The sequence below is a fragment of the Alligator mississippiensis genome, chromosome 13, assembly GCF_030867095.1.
Source record: "Alligator mississippiensis isolate rAllMis1 chromosome 13, rAllMis1, whole genome shotgun sequence".
NCBI classification, from domain to species: domain Eukaryota; kingdom Metazoa; phylum Chordata; order Crocodylia; family Alligatoridae; genus Alligator; species Alligator mississippiensis.
The window spans coordinates 28,424,433-28,440,913 of NC_081836.1; the positions used below are offsets into that span (position 1 = coordinate 28,424,433).

Genomic DNA, 16,481 nt, shown 5'->3' on the forward strand with positions numbered 1-16,481 from the left:
TTGCCAACATAGCTATGTGCAACACCACTGCACTAGCAAAAGCCCGTAATGTAGACATTATGCCAGCAGAATTGTGCTCTTGCTGGGGTCTCCTGTTTCACCTGGGGTGGGAATGGAGGAGACTGCAATAAACCAGACAGCACAAGTACAGCTTTGCTAGTATAGCTAGGACTGTATTGGGAGTGTCTTGCTAGGAGTGTGGCACATGATATCCATAGGATAGACCTAGGCTTAGTTCCCTGCTCTTAATGCAGTCATATATACACCAGTGCAAAACAGTGTGTGAAATAGTACCACGTGGGAATGCATCATTGGAGCTGCTAATGCAAGGCAAAATAGGAGTGTAGGCCAGGCTGCTGTGCATGGGACTGGCCACTATCAGTTGAATTCATGGCAGCACCAATGCAGAAATGACTACATGGAGCCTGATTCTGCATTTATGTTACTCAGGCGGAGTAGAGAGACAGTAAATGGTATTCACTCACATCCACTTTCAGGCCAGGGTATATGACCAGAGAGCAATGTAGAAATGGCCACGCTGTACATGGGAATCAAGGCCATGTGTTCCAAGCAGATGGGCAAGGCGAGGAAGGGAAAAAAATAACTTGGGTGAGTTCTTTTTTAAGTTCCTTACATAAATCAAGGCAGAAATTAATTGCATATTTCAGAAATGTTCCTCAGCACAAAACCAAGTGTAAAAAGCCCTAAACTAAGCCTAAAGTATTAATTGCAAGCACCATTTCCGGACTTTCATAATCACATTTTCAAAATATTAACCATGAGCAGAAACCCAGAACAATTTATTTTCTGTCTTTCTTTCTCCAGAAATAGATGCCTGCTGGGGAGGGGTGTGTGGGGGAAAGCATCAGTTTTACTGCCCTTCATCTCCCATCTCGTCTCCCCAGTTTCTTGTCTGACTCCCACCACATTCAACTTGCCCCCACCCTCCTCAGTGTTCCCCCACTTCCTTATTTCCATCTCTCAATTCCTCTATCTTCATTTCATTCCACAGCTTCCCCCACTCATTCTTCAGGTTTGTCACACACAAGAGTCGTCTCATTTCAGCCCCTTATTCCTCATAGTAGTCAGTGTGGTTGGACCACTGCTGTTCTGTAGCCAGAGGCAAAGATAAAACAGACTTTCAGCTAATCGGGTTTTACCTCCTATCTCAAGCCCTGTCTTGTCTTTGCGAACACATAGTTGACAGCAGTGGTGCACTAGCACAAGTTGCTGGTCACTGGTGGGTAAACTGGGGCCAGTTCTAAGCATAGAGAAGGTCTCAGGTTATTTCTTGCCCTGTCATTCCTCTATCCTCTTGTGTTCCTCCTTCCATTTCATGATAGTGCCTAAAACTTCCAAAGCTCAGGCACCCACATTCTGTTTCCAGCAGAGATGTTAGAATATGGAAGTAACCTCCTATGTGCTTAAGACCCTGCCTATGCAGTGCTGAATGCCAGTTCCAGCTAGCCTTTCCCTTTGGCAGTTAGCTGGCCTGTGGTGCCAAATGGATGTGGCTACCCTGCTTGCAAGCACTGCTGCTGGGCACAGTGAGTTCACAGTGTGCACATGGCGTAGGCTGCTTTTTGAAAATGAGATGTAGGGGAGTATTTTAAAGATTTTTAGGTGCTTAGAGATGCAAAGAAGTTCCTGGCGGGATTTTCTGGAGACCTATAGAGATTTGGTTCTTAGACACTCCTAGTTACTTTCTCCTCCACAATCCATTCTTCACAACTGGTCTCCCTACCCCTGACATGATCCCCCCGCCCCCTTCTTCTTCCCCCAGACCACTATATTGCACAATGTTTTGGTAATATTGTCGAAGGGGTGGTTGGGAAGAGAACTGAGAGCTTAGGCGTGATGTGGGGCGGGGGGGGGGGGGGGGGCGTGTACAGAACTTTGGGAACTCTTTAGAGCTTTTAAAAATAATAATATTAATAATCATTTCCAATCTTGTTAAACACATTTTTTTTTCCTTGAAACCCTCCTGGTTCCTTCAAGAAATTGTTCAAATCCTCCAAAACATGTTTTTCTAACTAAGCAGATTAGTTTACATCTTGTGGCACTTAAAAAAATTATTATTATACAAAAAAGGCTCAGATTTATGGCTCTTTCTCTGGCCAGATCTCCCCATGTTAGATCCTTGGCAGTGCTCTTTGGCTTCAACTTCTGTTTCTACAAAGGCCCTTCATGCTGCCAGGCTTCCTCTCTCCCTCCCATCCCATTCTGTCCAGCTTATTTCATATACACCTCTTTCCCCCAGATTCAGGGTCATGTGTGCAGTAATAGTCTGTTGGTTTCTTATGGGGAGGAGGGTTAGCAAGCTTTAAAGCCACAAAGTTTTGGGAAGCAAAATCCAGCACGCAGTCCCTGATGTCCCACAGAACTCCCGAATCAGAATGATCCATGCTGCTTGTGGTTCTGGTTGGTGCAGAGGCCTTAGTGAGGTGCTGCAGGGGGTTAGCTACCTCTGGGCACAGTGGTAGCTAACCCCTACTCTGCCTTGATCTGGAAGCATCTTAGCTCCATTTGTTTTTGTATGGTGCCAGGCAGCATTGCGCTGCATCCTCTCAATAGCCCCAGCAGCAGGACCCTGCCTGGCATCCAGGAATGATCAGGAGTATTGCCCAATTGAGCAGTGGTTTTTCAAAGCTGGGACAAAAGTCCCATTTTCGGGGACTCTTTAGGGGGCACCAGCACACAGCTCTGAAATTTAAGACAGTCCTGGAAAATTTGAGCTGGCTGGCAGTTTTAGCAACTGTCACTCATCCCAGTCTCTCATAGGCCTTGTCACCCCCTACACACAGCCAAGTCAGTGGGTTTGGTTGCAATACGGTTGCTACCTGACCTGATTCCAGCACTGTTGAAGCATGTGATATGTTTGGTACCAAGCCATGTCTGTAACCATGGCTAGGTTCTTAGACAGTTGTGAAAAAGGCACTACGAGACTAATGTTTGACATGAATGGCTCTCCACTATCTGCTGTCCCTCTTGCTTATGCATTTCTTTTTAGTACCTCCCTGGACAGTGTCACATCCTGATGCAATGATTTGGGGCTGCAACACTGCCAGCAGCTGTGGTGCTGAGGAGAAGACCCCTGATACAAACTGATGCTTACTGCTGTAAGAGGTCCCCTAAAGGGGGTTAGCCTAGGTGCAAGTACATGCAATACTGAGCACAGTGGGGGTCCTGGTTCTGCCTGAGGGCACCACACATGATAATAATAATTCATGTCTGTCAGAGGCAGAGTAAATTACTAGCATAAGAATCTATGACTCATCCTGGATCCTCTTATGTTCAAGCCTGTACTTTGTGGGGGTCCCTGGATGCTGCATTTGAAGTCTCAGCGCAGATGTAGAATTTCACGAGATGAGAAATAGAGATGTTCAGCTGCTCATGGGTGCCTCTGTGCCATGTCAGCTCATGTGTCTGCCTTGAGCCTAGATAGTCCAGTGAGCAGATATGGGGAAGACACACCAGTTCCCTAGCTAGCATCATATCCACCTGCCTTGGACTCCCCAGCCTGAATGACTAAGTAGCCATGTACAGCTGAGTTAATTTGGGGGGCAGCTGTCAGCAGCAAAGCAAGTTTTAAACTCATGCCTCTGTAGTTGCACCAAAAGGCTTTTGTAAAGTCCTTGTAACTGCTGTCCTGTTAGAACCTTTGTTGATCTGATCTGTCTGTCATGAGGGCAGATACTACACTGATGAGTGAAATAAGAAGTTGTAAAGAACAGGCTAGAATCCCTGAGAAAAAGATCATACATCGTTAACTAAAGAGAAGACTGGATTTTCAGAAATTCCTGGAGAAAGACCGACTCTGATCCCACAGAAGGCAATTGGAGTTTCACCATCCACCTCGATGAGTGTCACTGAGCCAACACAGAGTGCTTTCAAAAATCCCACTCATAGCTTTATACATGAAACAATACTGTCAAGATAAGGATCGCATAGTATTTATAACATTATTGTGCCATTTGGGTTAACCTAGTGCCTGCTCTTTCTAAGTGTCACTGACTAAGAGCTACACTTTGTCACTGTTTTGGGATTGCCAAACAATCTCAATGTTCAGGAACTAAATTCAGAAATTGTACTCCATTATCATTGGAAAAATGATAAAGTGTACCCCTGTACTCAGTCTGCTGGATGAATGAATGATTGGAGAACCTTTGGAAGTTGATCATCATACTATCTAGGGATAGCTAATATCATAGCTAAAAATAAGGACCGTGATGTATGGCTATGGCATCAAGAGTCAGGGAACTGTAGCTTTAAGGCATCTTTGTATACTTCCAATACAAGACTATTCCACCAATGAAAGTTTCAGGAGCCTAATGGTTTCTTGTCTAGTTTATGCCACCTGCCAAAGACCTGAAAGACTGTTATGGCAGCCTGAAGTAGAAGTAAGCTAGATTGAGAAGTAGCAGAAGAACAATATTTTCCATAGCCGGAATAAAGTGAGAGGTTGTGGCAAGGAGAGCTTCTTTTCCATGTGGGTAGGTCTCCTGTGATTTAGGACAATGACTTGACACAAAGCAGCCTCAACATGCTGGACACTCTGGGTTAAGTTCTCCATCATTTTGAGCTGGTGCACATCATGTGCCCTATAAACCCACAATGATAATTTGACAATATGGTCTTCATGGCTGGACCACTAGGCCCTGGGACAAAATTTTCTTCTAGACTAGGTGAAGGCTCTAATGGGCTATGGAGAGTGAATCCTGCTGTCCCCCTAGAGGTGATGTCATAAGGCCATGGTTGAGCTGCACCAACAATGGAAGAGGAGGGTTTGAAGGAAATGTAGTGTCACGGAAAAATATGGCTGGAAGGGACCTTGAGTAGGCAAAAGTAGTCCCCTGCCCCGCTCAAGGCAGGATCATCCCTGTCTAAATCATCCCAGAAATGTTTGCTGAACCTGCACTTAAAATCTGGCATTCTGTTGCCCAGGAGCATAAATAGGAATATTGGTACCCTGAGCAAAGGTGCCAGGGGGGTGTGTGTATGTGTGGGGAGGGGTTGCTGTTCCTGTTTTGGCCCCCAATTCACCCACTCCATTGCTGCTGCCTGTGCTGTGTTGCACCTGTTCTCTTCACAGAACCTGTTCCGAGTACCTGTTTTGTTCACTGAAGATGCTGGCTAGGCATCTGTCAGGGAGTGTTTGTGTATAGTAAATCCTCATTCCATGAAGAGGGTTGCACTAGGTGACCCTTCAGTCTCCAGGGCTGGCAATCAGATATCTGTCATCGGTGCTACGTTCATCTAAGAGGGGATGAGAGATACAAGAAGCACAGCACAAATGACCTGGTTATGAAGTTTGCCTTCGCATGTGTCTGCACTTCTCCACTTGGAAATGGAGAGGAGATGGATGAAAAGCAAACAAAGACTGGCAGCTCCTGGGCACCACAGGCCTAGGCAGAGTGGGCAGGGACAGGCTGAGTTATAGAACTGCACTTATTCCCCTTTGCTGGGGAATTAGCTTCGTGCTGAGTTGTTTTTATCAATGACAAATTTGAAGCAGAAGGTACAAAGTCCAAAATAAAAGGGAGCCAGGCAGAAAGGGAGAGCGCAGCGGAATCTGGGGTCAGCTTGTGTTTCTGGTTTTCTTCCCTTTTTTTGGAAATTGGCACAAGGAGGTTGTTATTCTTTTCCCCAGTCCTTTTGGCAGCTCACAAACAAAGACAGCTTCATTGACTGTTTGCCCTGTCCCAGGGGAAAGGGAGCCAAGATTGCCAAGCTGGACAGAAAACCTGAGAGAGGGGAAGAAAGGAAGAAAGAACAGCAAAAGAAAGATGGGCTTAGAAAAATACGACCAAAGCAAAATGTTTGGAAATAGACAAATTGAGATGTTCAAAGGAAGATGGCAGGAGAAAGGAAGGAAGAGAAGAGACATTTTTGTGAAATTTTTGGGATCAAAGGTGTTGCAGAGCAGAAGAGCATACCCAAACTTCCCTACTCTGATTTGCAGGCAAATGTGGGACTTTAGAAACAGGTACAAAGCGGCTTGTTGAAGGCCTGATCCTAACTGCCTACGCAGGTGATGGGACTTGAGCAGGTCAGGGAGCACAGCCTGTCTGAGAGCAGGATTGCCCCTGCCCCCATGTTGGGCTGGAATATTGCTGCATGTGCCCAAAGGAAACCACCATCTCCAGCAGCACCTACCACCAGACCCAGAGGCCAGGAGAAGCAGAGGCATAACAAGCAGTTTCTGCACCCTAGAAGGGGTGGTAGTGGCTGCAGCAGCCATGGTGGCTGGGCCAATGGCAGCCACTACCATTCCTGAACTCCCTCAAAATCAGTGCCCAGAGCTAGCGTCCTGGTCACCCACCTCTAGTTATACCATGGAGGAGGTGTAGCACAGCATGTTCCTAACATGGCTGTTGCACTGGAGAGGGAACCCAGGAGCCAGAACATATTCATAAATGATCCATTCTTTTCTGTGTGCCCTGAACACTGACCTTCCTTTTGGATCCATGTCTGTAGCTAAAGTGGTATCTTTGACTCTGATCCCCTTCTCCTTCTGCATCTCCCATGTTTGCAGATCTGCAGTGCATGAATGAATAACTTGTCCACTTCTTCATCTCTTGTCCCTGGAGTTTCTACTACTATCCACTCTACATCCCAGCCCTTTGGAGTTTAGCATGTGCAGAAAGAGGCTGTTCCCTGCCTCCTTGAGAAATGCAGCCGTATTCGGCTCCACAGAGAACTCCACCAGATTTTAGCCGTTTCAGAACTCAGCTCAAAACTATTTCTCTTGGGCCAAATGTAACCAGGTGTAATGCCACTAACTGCAATGGAATATGTGAGAGATGAGATTGGGCTGATGTGTTTAACACCCTCTGTGGGACTGTTTCCAGCGCACCCAAAAGGACCTGGGGCACAGACCCTCAGCTGGTCTAAATCAGTTAAGCTCTATTGGTTTTGGTGGAGCTGTGCCAATTCACACCAGATGAGGATCTGCTGCCTGGCCTCTCTCTGCCTCTCTCCTAGCTCCTACTAGCACCAGCTGCCTTCTTCAAGTCTGGCTATGGAGAGTACAAGGACTTTCTCCTTTACTGCTCCTACCACCCCAGGCAGCCGGCCTGTGTTTCTCCACTGTCTATTTTATTTTAGATCTCAGATGAGCACACCCATGGGCTGCTTTCCTCCTCGTTCTTAGTATTTGTATTGCCTTATCCCCACAAGAGTCGATCTGAATCCATTATACTGGGAGTTGTGCAAATACACAAAAAGCCCTGTTGGTCCCTGTCTAACAAGCTTAAAATCCATGCCTCTCAGTTTCTCTCACCATCTGCTGTCATTTATTATGAGCTCTGCTGTTTTATTATTCACAGTAGACCAAATCCACAGCTGATATAAACTGACAGACCTCAGCAGAAGTCAAAGGAACTACATCAATTTACACCAAGTGAGAATCTACTCAAAAAAACTCCCAGAGAGCATCAGGGGGATTTGGTGTGTAAATAATCTGCAGTACAAAATGATACTGGGTTTTACTGCTCTTTGACTCACCATGAATGCTGAGCTAGGGCCCTGCAGATATTTATCTGTAGGCTTCTCCTTTTCTCTGGGGGTGATGCTGTCTCTGAGACAAAGCTTCTTTAAAATCACTCAGAGCGTTATCTTTCCTTGTTTCTCCTCTGCAGACTGTGACTCGTACTGCAAACCAGCCAAAGGCAATTACAAGATCAACCTGAAAAAGTACTGCAAGAAGGATTATGGTAAGGAGATCCTCCCTGCTTTTGAGTCAATTTAGCTGTAAAGAAAAATGAGCTTGGGATGGCTTCACCCATTCCTGATTTGCTCAAGGTGCTCCCAAGTCCATGCCTCCCTGCCCATATCCCATCACAGCATCCTTCCCATGCTCACAGCAGCTCATTCTCTCCATCTTCTGCACACCATGTCCCTCAAACTAGCCAGAGCTCTGATCACTCACAGAAGAGACTTCCAAGGTCGGCAGGGACTAAAAGTCATTGCTCTCTGATGATTGCTTTGAGGCTAATGACAGTCTTCTGTTGAGGTGATGTCCATACCCCACAAAAAGTCTCCCTTTCAACTAATTTTCAGCTAGCTGATGGGAATTTGTACCTACTTGGTAGGTGCTAAGAATTAAAGGGGATCACTATGAATAGCTTGGATGTAAAATTGCAGGTCTCAATCTGAATATTTGTTGCTCTGTGGCATTAAATATTCTGAGACTTCTGAGGCTGAGATTTGCACCCATAGTCAGGAAGTAAGGGCTGCAAGGGCAGCAGTTTCTCAGATTTTTGCCTGTAGTGTGTTTGTGGGTACCACTCTTCCAGACGCAGCAGGGTTTACAGAAAAAGAAGCCACCTTTCCCCTCCCTCCCCAGAGATCTGTGGAGCCAATGTGAACTTCTCACTTCCTGAGGCACTCCTTCCAAAGCGGTGATGAAGTGTACTGAGGGTGGGTGGCGGGTGAGTTCAGGGTGTCAAGCACTGCCATCATGGTATTGTACCAGCTCCAGGGGCAGAGAGGCCTTAAGTCTCCAGGCCTGTCAATCTGGCCCCTTTCACTAGCACTAGATTCATGAAAACAAACCTTCTAAAAAATTCCGTGCCCTCTCCTTCTCTCCCCCTCCATCCTTCTCTGTCTGCCAAATATGTTAAAAAGAACATTTTCTCCATACGCTTGTTTTCTGAGGGGGCTTGGGAGAAATCTGATGAAAATCACCCCTGTGAGGCCAGGGCTCAGAGGATCCTGACTGCACGTTGTTAATCACTCTGACACAAGTGCATTCACACTTAGGAGCGATGGGAGGTTTGTCGGGGAGAGTTTTTTGATTGATCTTCCGCAGGACCCCTTGGCTCTAGCAGAAAAGATGTTTTTGGCAAGGTGGAGAGCAATAGAAATGGTTGTCAGATGGCTTTGAGTCGGGTGCAGTGGGGGGAGGAGGTAGCTGGAATGAATGTGAGCTTGGAGTGAGAAGAGTCCAACTCTCTAAAGTTATCCCCGCCATTCAGCCAGACTTTTTTGCAGCTAAACCCATTTAGTTTCTCAGGATTTCCAATGGAATGGCACTAAACACAGTGCCTGACAAGCCAACCATGCCCCCTTCCATGGATTCCTTTAGTAATCTCCTGGGAGGTTAGAGACCATTGGTACTGTAACATGCTGAGTAGAAACAAGTCCTAAATTAGAGCATTTTAGATGTAAAACAGCCTACTGGAAATAATTTTTTCCCTGAAAATTGTCTACACAAAATTGTTTTAATCAAAAAGTCATTTTTAGCAAAAAAAAAAAGAAAAGTTGTGACAGAAACATTTCAACCAACCCTACTCCTGAGTCACCAAGTACTATAGCCAGGAGAAACCATTAAATATCATTAAATCAGCCCATACAGAAGCTGCTATGAAACCAGACAGATTGTTTCATTAAAGGTTGGGGCTCCCATCTAAAAGTAGAATCAAGTGTACAAATACCAAGCCAAGGAAGTTTGCCTGTTGCCAGAACTTTATAACAATCATACAAATATTGAGCCAAGAAGGTCTGCCTGTCGCCAGACTTTTATTAAAGGAACCAGGGAAATAGTATCATTGCCAACTCCTTCCTGTTCTCTCAGTCACTGCATCTCTCTTTGCCTCTTTTCTCCCAGTCGTCCAAGTGAATGTCCTAGAAATGGAGACCGTGGCAAACTGGGCCAAGTTCACTATCAACATCCTCTCAGTCTACAAGTGCCGTGATGAGCGGGTGAAGCGAGGTGACAACTTCCTGTGGATCCACATGAAAGACTTGGCATGCAAATGCCCCAAGATTCAGATCAGCAAGAAGTACCTGGTCATGGGAATCAGTGAAAACTCCACTGACCGGCCAGGACTAATGGCCGACAAGAATAGCTTGGTCATCCAGTGGCGGGATGCTTGGACCCGGCGCCTCCGGAAACTGCAGCGGCGGGAGAAGAAGGGGAAGTGCGTGAAACCATGATTGGTTTTGTGTCTGTCCCTTATGGAAGCCCCTGCCCTTTTCCCATGCTCCAGACTGCTTCCCAGAGACTCTGTATATATATATAGTGTGAATGGACTCTCCTGTCTATAGTGTATATTTTGGCAATGGTTTCCCTCTGTGCATGTATGCACGTGTGTGTGTGTGTGTGCATGGGTGGACTTTTCCCCTTAACGTTTATTAAAAATAACACAATAACGACAAACCTTTAATGAGGAGCAAAGTGGAAGAAGACGCTGGTGGCGCCCATTGTGTGAAGAAGCATGGAGGAGATGACTCTGTCTGGGCACCGCCCAAGTTTGTATGTCTCCTTATTTCTGACCTCTTTTTCCTTTCAGTGAGGAGCTTGCCTCTCACTGCTGCTCCTGGTGTCTGAGTGTGAATCCTCAATGCTTTGTTTTTCTTGCTCGGTGTTAGCCTCATAGGATTGCACTAGTCTCAGCTCTGCAGTCCTTTTCCACAGCCTATGAGAATGGCCCACTTTGAGTTTCCTATTCCCTCTGTGGTAGCTGCAGCAGATCTACACTAATTTATGCCAGCTAAGGACCTGGCTTGACCTGCTGATTTCAGATCTCGGACTGCCTCTGCCTTTCTTTGTAGCCAGTATAGTTTTTGGGCAAAGGTGGAGTCCAGGAATGTTGTGGTTCAAAATGGTGGCTCATTAGTAGGCTTATCTGAGGCCCCTGGCTGGCAGGCAGGGGAACAGCGAGAGTTAAGGCACTGTCAGAACTGCATGGTGGATCCGTGTGGAGATCCAGTTATTCAGGGATATGGTCCATTGGCAGAATTCTTGGTGGACCCAGCATTGGGTGACTGATGTTGAGAATTCCATGCACTGGACATCCCACAGATGCTGGAAAGGCAAGGGGGTGCAAAAAGGCATGGTCAGTGTCCTGCAAGAGGGCTGGGAAGCCCAGAGAGCGATGCAGTGGGGTTCAGGCTGAGGTGCCCTGGCTGAACTGTGCTGGATAAGCATGACACACATTTTGTTCCCAGCACATAATCCTGCCAGCCCCTCACTTGCCTTTGCAGTCATGTATGAAGCTGTCTAGACAGCCTCTGCCCTGACCCTTAACACATCCTGTCATTATAGACATTCATCCACCACCATGGGGTGGGCTTGAGTCCCATTCTCTCTACTTCCCAGTACTAGTTCCCAGTAGCAGCACCATCCACATTACCTGAAGTTACCTGAGAATGCTGGGACCTGGCCAGCTCTTCTCATTTTACAATCAGTGCAACCATGCCCTTTAGTGGGCTGCTGACTTTATGGCAGGAGACTGAATCTCCTTTCTCACTGACACAAGTTTTACACCAGCCTAGCTCATGTGACTTCTGTGAAGTGACTCCTGGTATAGGTATGATCTAGACCAAACTCAGCGTGTTGGGTCCCATGCAGTTTGCAGACTCACTCAGTTTGAATATGCAGTTTGAGTACCAAGGCCCAGATTCTGATTTCTTGTACATCCGTATAAATGCAGGGTGCCATCAGGCTTTATGAAAGGCCTGTGATGTGGTTTGTTATTGTAAGATTGCAATTAATGTCCACTTAGTTTATAGAAAATACTGCCTAAAATATTCTACCAGAACAACACTGAACAGACTATGTGTCTCAGCTCCTCAAAGATATTTAGGAACCTAATCCCTACAGACTTCAGCAGGAGTTGGGGACCTTCATGGGTATCAGTGGTTGCAGGTCTCAGCGACAACAAGGCCCCTTCACTCAGTCCCCTGCCCTGTTTGCTAATCCTCAAGCAAAGCTGGCCCAAGTACATGATTGCCTCATGAGCTGGTGAGAGCAATATCTTGTACTGTTGTTAGGGGTGGGGAGGACAGGAATTGTATTCCAGACGGTGTCTCATTGAATATTATGCAGGAATCTGTGTTTCTAAGCCTGTCCTGAGAATGATGCATAGCTCTGAGCGCTCAGACTATTCCGGCTACAAAACCACGGGTTGCTGGCAATATGGGAATCACTCACAGTTTGCCTGAAATTAGTAATAGAAACAATGGCCAAAAATAACAAGATCCTTTATGGGTAACATAGTTTTGACTTTGGCCTGTAACACGCTTATGGTACAGCAGGCTCGCATTCCCCAAGCTGACTGGCAGTGGGGCTTTGGGCTGACAGCCTCACTCCTGAACTTAAATTTAAAATTTGAAAGGTATTTTCTGTGCAAAATGTTCATGCGACAGATAAGAACAGTGCATGAACAAACTGAATTTTCCCTCCCAGCCCCCTCGCAGCGCCTGTGTTCCTTGGGTGGCTGGGAGGGCACTAGTGAAACTGGTGAACTCCTTGACCAAAAGTGGAGTTCTTAGGAAACTTGTCAGTGAAGAAAGAAACCAGGGGTCATCTACACCCCAAGTGTCTCATCTTCCAACTGGCTGTGATTTACAGGGCTCAGTCCCCCATCCCTCTCAGCCTTTGTGCAACCTTTTTCATTAGCATGAAATAGTAGTGCAAAACACAACCAAATAAGAGTCCAGATCCCCAGTTGATGCAAAATGTCCTATTAAAGCCAGTGGGACCTATGCCGGTCTATACCAGCTGAGGCCCTGGGCCATGAATGGTAGTAGACTGCATTGGCTTTGCACAAGTGTCAATAGCTGCAAGGTAGAGGAGAAGGAGACCCCGGGAGTTTTATGATGTGCCCCATTGGCCCCATAGAAATCAGAAGGGGTCTTTCTGCTGGTTTTAGTGACCACTGGCTCAGGCCCTGGTGCCATAGTTTTTACTTCTTCCAGTTCCTTGGGGAAGGGTCTGTGTGTATGCATGTGCATTCATGTGTGCTACTGCCTCTGATCTGCAGTTAGCAGAAGGAGGAGGGGCAAAGACCCTCTCCAGGCAACCATGAAAGTGAGCAATTATCATAATAGCAGTTTAACTTTAAAATTTTTGGAAACTGCAAAGGCGAAGCAAAAAAGGAAGGACTCCTTCCACCCCTGACAGCTGGTGTAGGAACGTGTTTCTCAGAGGTAGCAGGCATGTCTTTGCATTCTCATGCACTGAATACCACTCAAGCTGAACTCTTGGAGAACAATTCATGCCTGAGTAGATGCAACCTCATACCAAGGGGCTGATGAGTTCCACTCAAGCTCAGGTCAGACTCGAGTGCACAGGCTCCTTACTGTCCCTATACACAGAAGTGAACATCACAGGTAGATTATGTAAGTTGGTCCTTTCAACTGCAGCCCAAGGGCCAAACGCAGCCCCTGGCCTCAGGAAATCCAGCTCATTGCTGCCTTCTCCCTGTTATGGGAAGACAGCACAGATCAGCTCCTGGATTTTGAGGCTGGCAAACACAGAGGAGTTGTTTCTCCTCATGTTCTGCTAAAATTTTAGGTGCATACAGATCTAAACATTGAGATTCCCAGACCTCTAGGAGATTTAGAAGGGAATCCGAAAGGAAAGTCATATTAAAATAACCTCATCTGTCTGTGTGCCTTTACTTTTTATTTAGATATATGAACACACATGGGCAAACTGAGTACTGTTTTCAGGGTCCTTGCAAGGTTGTCCTGAAGACTGCAAAGTTTGGGCACCCATAAAGGTATGACATGGGCAAAGCACACTGCAAGAAGCCCTACCTCTTCATCTCTCTGCTTCAGTCGTCTTTAGACCTACATGCTATAATTTGCATATCCTGTAAATATCTTCCTAAATGCAACGCAGCAAAAGAATGGGGGAGATGCTACAGACCAGGACATCTCCATGAAATACTGTTGAATATGTAAAAAGAAACCCAACAAATGTTATGGAACATAGTGTAACATATATAAGATATGTACTTTTTCTTTTGTATTATTATTATATTATTATTATTTTAATAACACAAGTCTAATATGTCTTGCCTGTCTAACCCAGTGTTTTCTTTCCATGAGACAATTTAAGATTGGATTCTGTACTTAAGTTGACTAATGGTGCTTCCTCCCCTCTATTCCACACCTAACCCAGGTGTTAGCACTGCTGACTTTCATTCCAATCTCTCCTGCTCTGCTTGGGATTAGGCAATCAGGAAAAAGAATTTCCTCCAGAGCATGTACGAAGCTGTTCCAAGGACAGCAAAGAGTCAGAGGCTTTGATGGTATAAAAGGGACAGATCAGTTGGCTTCAATGGTGCTGTGCCTATTTACCTAGCTGAGGTACCTTTCTTCTGTTAGGAGCTTGTAGGAGCAAAAATCAAAGCTAAATGTAAAAGGGGTATAATCAAGATAGAAGCCACAGATCCTTGGGTCTTATTTCACTTGGGATGCAATTCCCCCATGTGAATAGCTCATGCACACAGATTAAGTCCCACTTAAGTACTCAAAATAGGGCTGAAATTGGATTGGCTGTGAGCGGTGCTTCTACCTTGGGCTAGCCTACAACACAGGAGATGTCAGTCTGTCACTCTTATAACTCCAGTTATATCAGTAAATTTACAGCAGCATATGAGTGAAAACAAAACCTAGCTCAATGGGCCACAAGTGCTATAGGGTATAGCTTTATTGAACTTAATGGCGTTGTGACAGCTTGCACTGCTAGAAGATTTGTCCCCATGCCTTTCAAATGGCCTCTATGTTCATTAATAGCACTACTAATGATTAAAAATCACAGGTCTGATTTCTCCTGATGCAAATGAGCACAACTTCTTTGGTTTCAGCAGAGCTACAGAGCTCATGGAGGTAAGCCAGCTGAGGATCTGACTCAAAGAATTTATAGCTGAGCAGAGCCCATTTGTTTGGGCAGCAAAACTGTTCTATTCCAAGCCAGTCCACTTCTCAGGCAGTGCTTTTGACTTTGGATCCCAAAACTGCAATGGAAGATTTCAATTTAAAAGGGTCTGTATTTATTGGAATTAAACAATTATGGGAAATAAAACTCCTGGTTTCATCTTTTGACTTTGAAAAACCTCAAGTAATAATAATAATGCTTAGTATTATTAATGTTATTATCATTATATTTTTCCCAAAGCCTAACTTTGACATTTCAAATGTTTGAGGATTGTTTCTTGAAAGAAAAAGTTCACAGCAAAATAAAAAGAAGATCAGCCCACAGCTGGTATAAAATCATTGCAACCAACATTCTTTCTTGTGTAATTTATGAAAGAATAATTAGCAACCAAACAGGAAACTGCCTTCTAGGCTTTCCAATATTGCAAAAAAAATAGGTGAGGGATCATGTAAACTCATCCAGACTATGGTAAAGGGGGCATTTATAGATCACTATGAAGGTTATACATGTTACAGCTGTGAGCAGTATATATTACAGAAGGTTTTAAATGGATCAATAGTAGGTATTATACATGCTTATAAGTCATGGATAATACAACCTGTTGGACTCTATAACAGTCTAAACAATTAAGTAGCCATGATCTAGAAATCATGTAACTATCATTAATAATCTGTCTAAAATAAAACAAAAGATGGCCCATACCTTCCTAGCAGGTTACTACTGAATTATCCTCTTGACATGTGGTTGAAATCTTGGTCCTATTGATGTCCAGAGAGCCAAGATTTCACTTAGCAGGACACGGTAGTGTCATTACATCTTTTAGTAAGTGCCTCCAAGATTGGACCCAAAGGACTGCACAAATAAACTGCACTGTTTAACTATCAGCATACCTGAGCCACACAACCCCTAGCCTGAACACAGTTGTACTGGTATAAAACTGCATATACTGAGAGGTATGCTGCCTGGAAGGAAAAGGGAATAAAGAATACTATGATGATCACTTTTGTACTGATCTAACCGTGTCCATATTTGGGACTGCACTGGTATAATTATAGCTGTAGAAGAAAAGTCTAACCCTTACCAATAGTTTATATATTTAGCACAGTGGTTCCCAACTTTTTTTTGCTGCAATCCTAAACTGGCCACCAATAGGACCTTCCGACCTGGCGCTATGGGGGCTGCTGGGAGCAGAGTGCAGCAGCAGTCCGGGGGCAGGGGAGCCGCCATTGCCTCCTTTGTGCATGGTGGCCCTGCCACGCCCACCACTCCTGGGCCACACACGTGAGTGTGCATGTGTGTGTGAGCCCTTTGTGACCCTACTGAGGACACCCTGCGACCCTAATTTGGGTCGTGCACTGAGAATGGGAACCAATTGGTTTTGGCATATTGTTCCAGTCAGTTTAAGGCAATGTCATCACCAATGAGAAGAGCTTGAGGACCATCAGGCAGCATTGTAAATAGACATGAGTCAAGTGTGGGACACGATTTGAAGGGCATTTGTTGTCATTGCAAAGACCCCCATTGGTATAGGTCTGAGGCTTAGTGACCCTGTCCAATTTGAAAATGGTTGAAAAGTGCCCAACAGTGGCATGGGGGGTTGTTGGTTGTAGCTGTGTTGGTCTAAGGACAAGGCAAACAAGGTTCTTTGGGTAAATGTGATATCTTTCATTAGATCAACTAAATAGTTGGAAAAAATGTTCTTTGCAAGCTTTCAGGCACAAACACCATTCTTTAGGCATAGGGAGAGTCTGCTGGTGTTTTGTGTGCTCTCCTGGGTGGAATAAAAGCCAAAATGCAAAATGCGGGC

General features: G+C 45.3%; 1 protein-coding gene across 1 annotated transcript in view; it reads left to right on the top strand.

Moving 5' to 3' along the window:
• Nucleotides 1-14,997, top strand: part of NTN3 (netrin 3) — a 94,929-nt gene extending 79,932 nt beyond the window's left edge. Inside the window, exons 6-7 of the mRNA XM_019493132.2 lie at nt 7,641-7,715; nt 9,611-14,997. Coding sequence (XP_019348677.1) covers nt 7,641-7,715; nt 9,611-9,939 — 404 coding nt within the window. The 3' untranslated portion in view covers nt 9,940-14,997. The remainder of the gene's footprint in view (nt 1-7,640; nt 7,716-9,610) is intronic.
• The last annotated feature ends 1,484 nt before the right edge of the window (nt 14,998-16,481 follow it).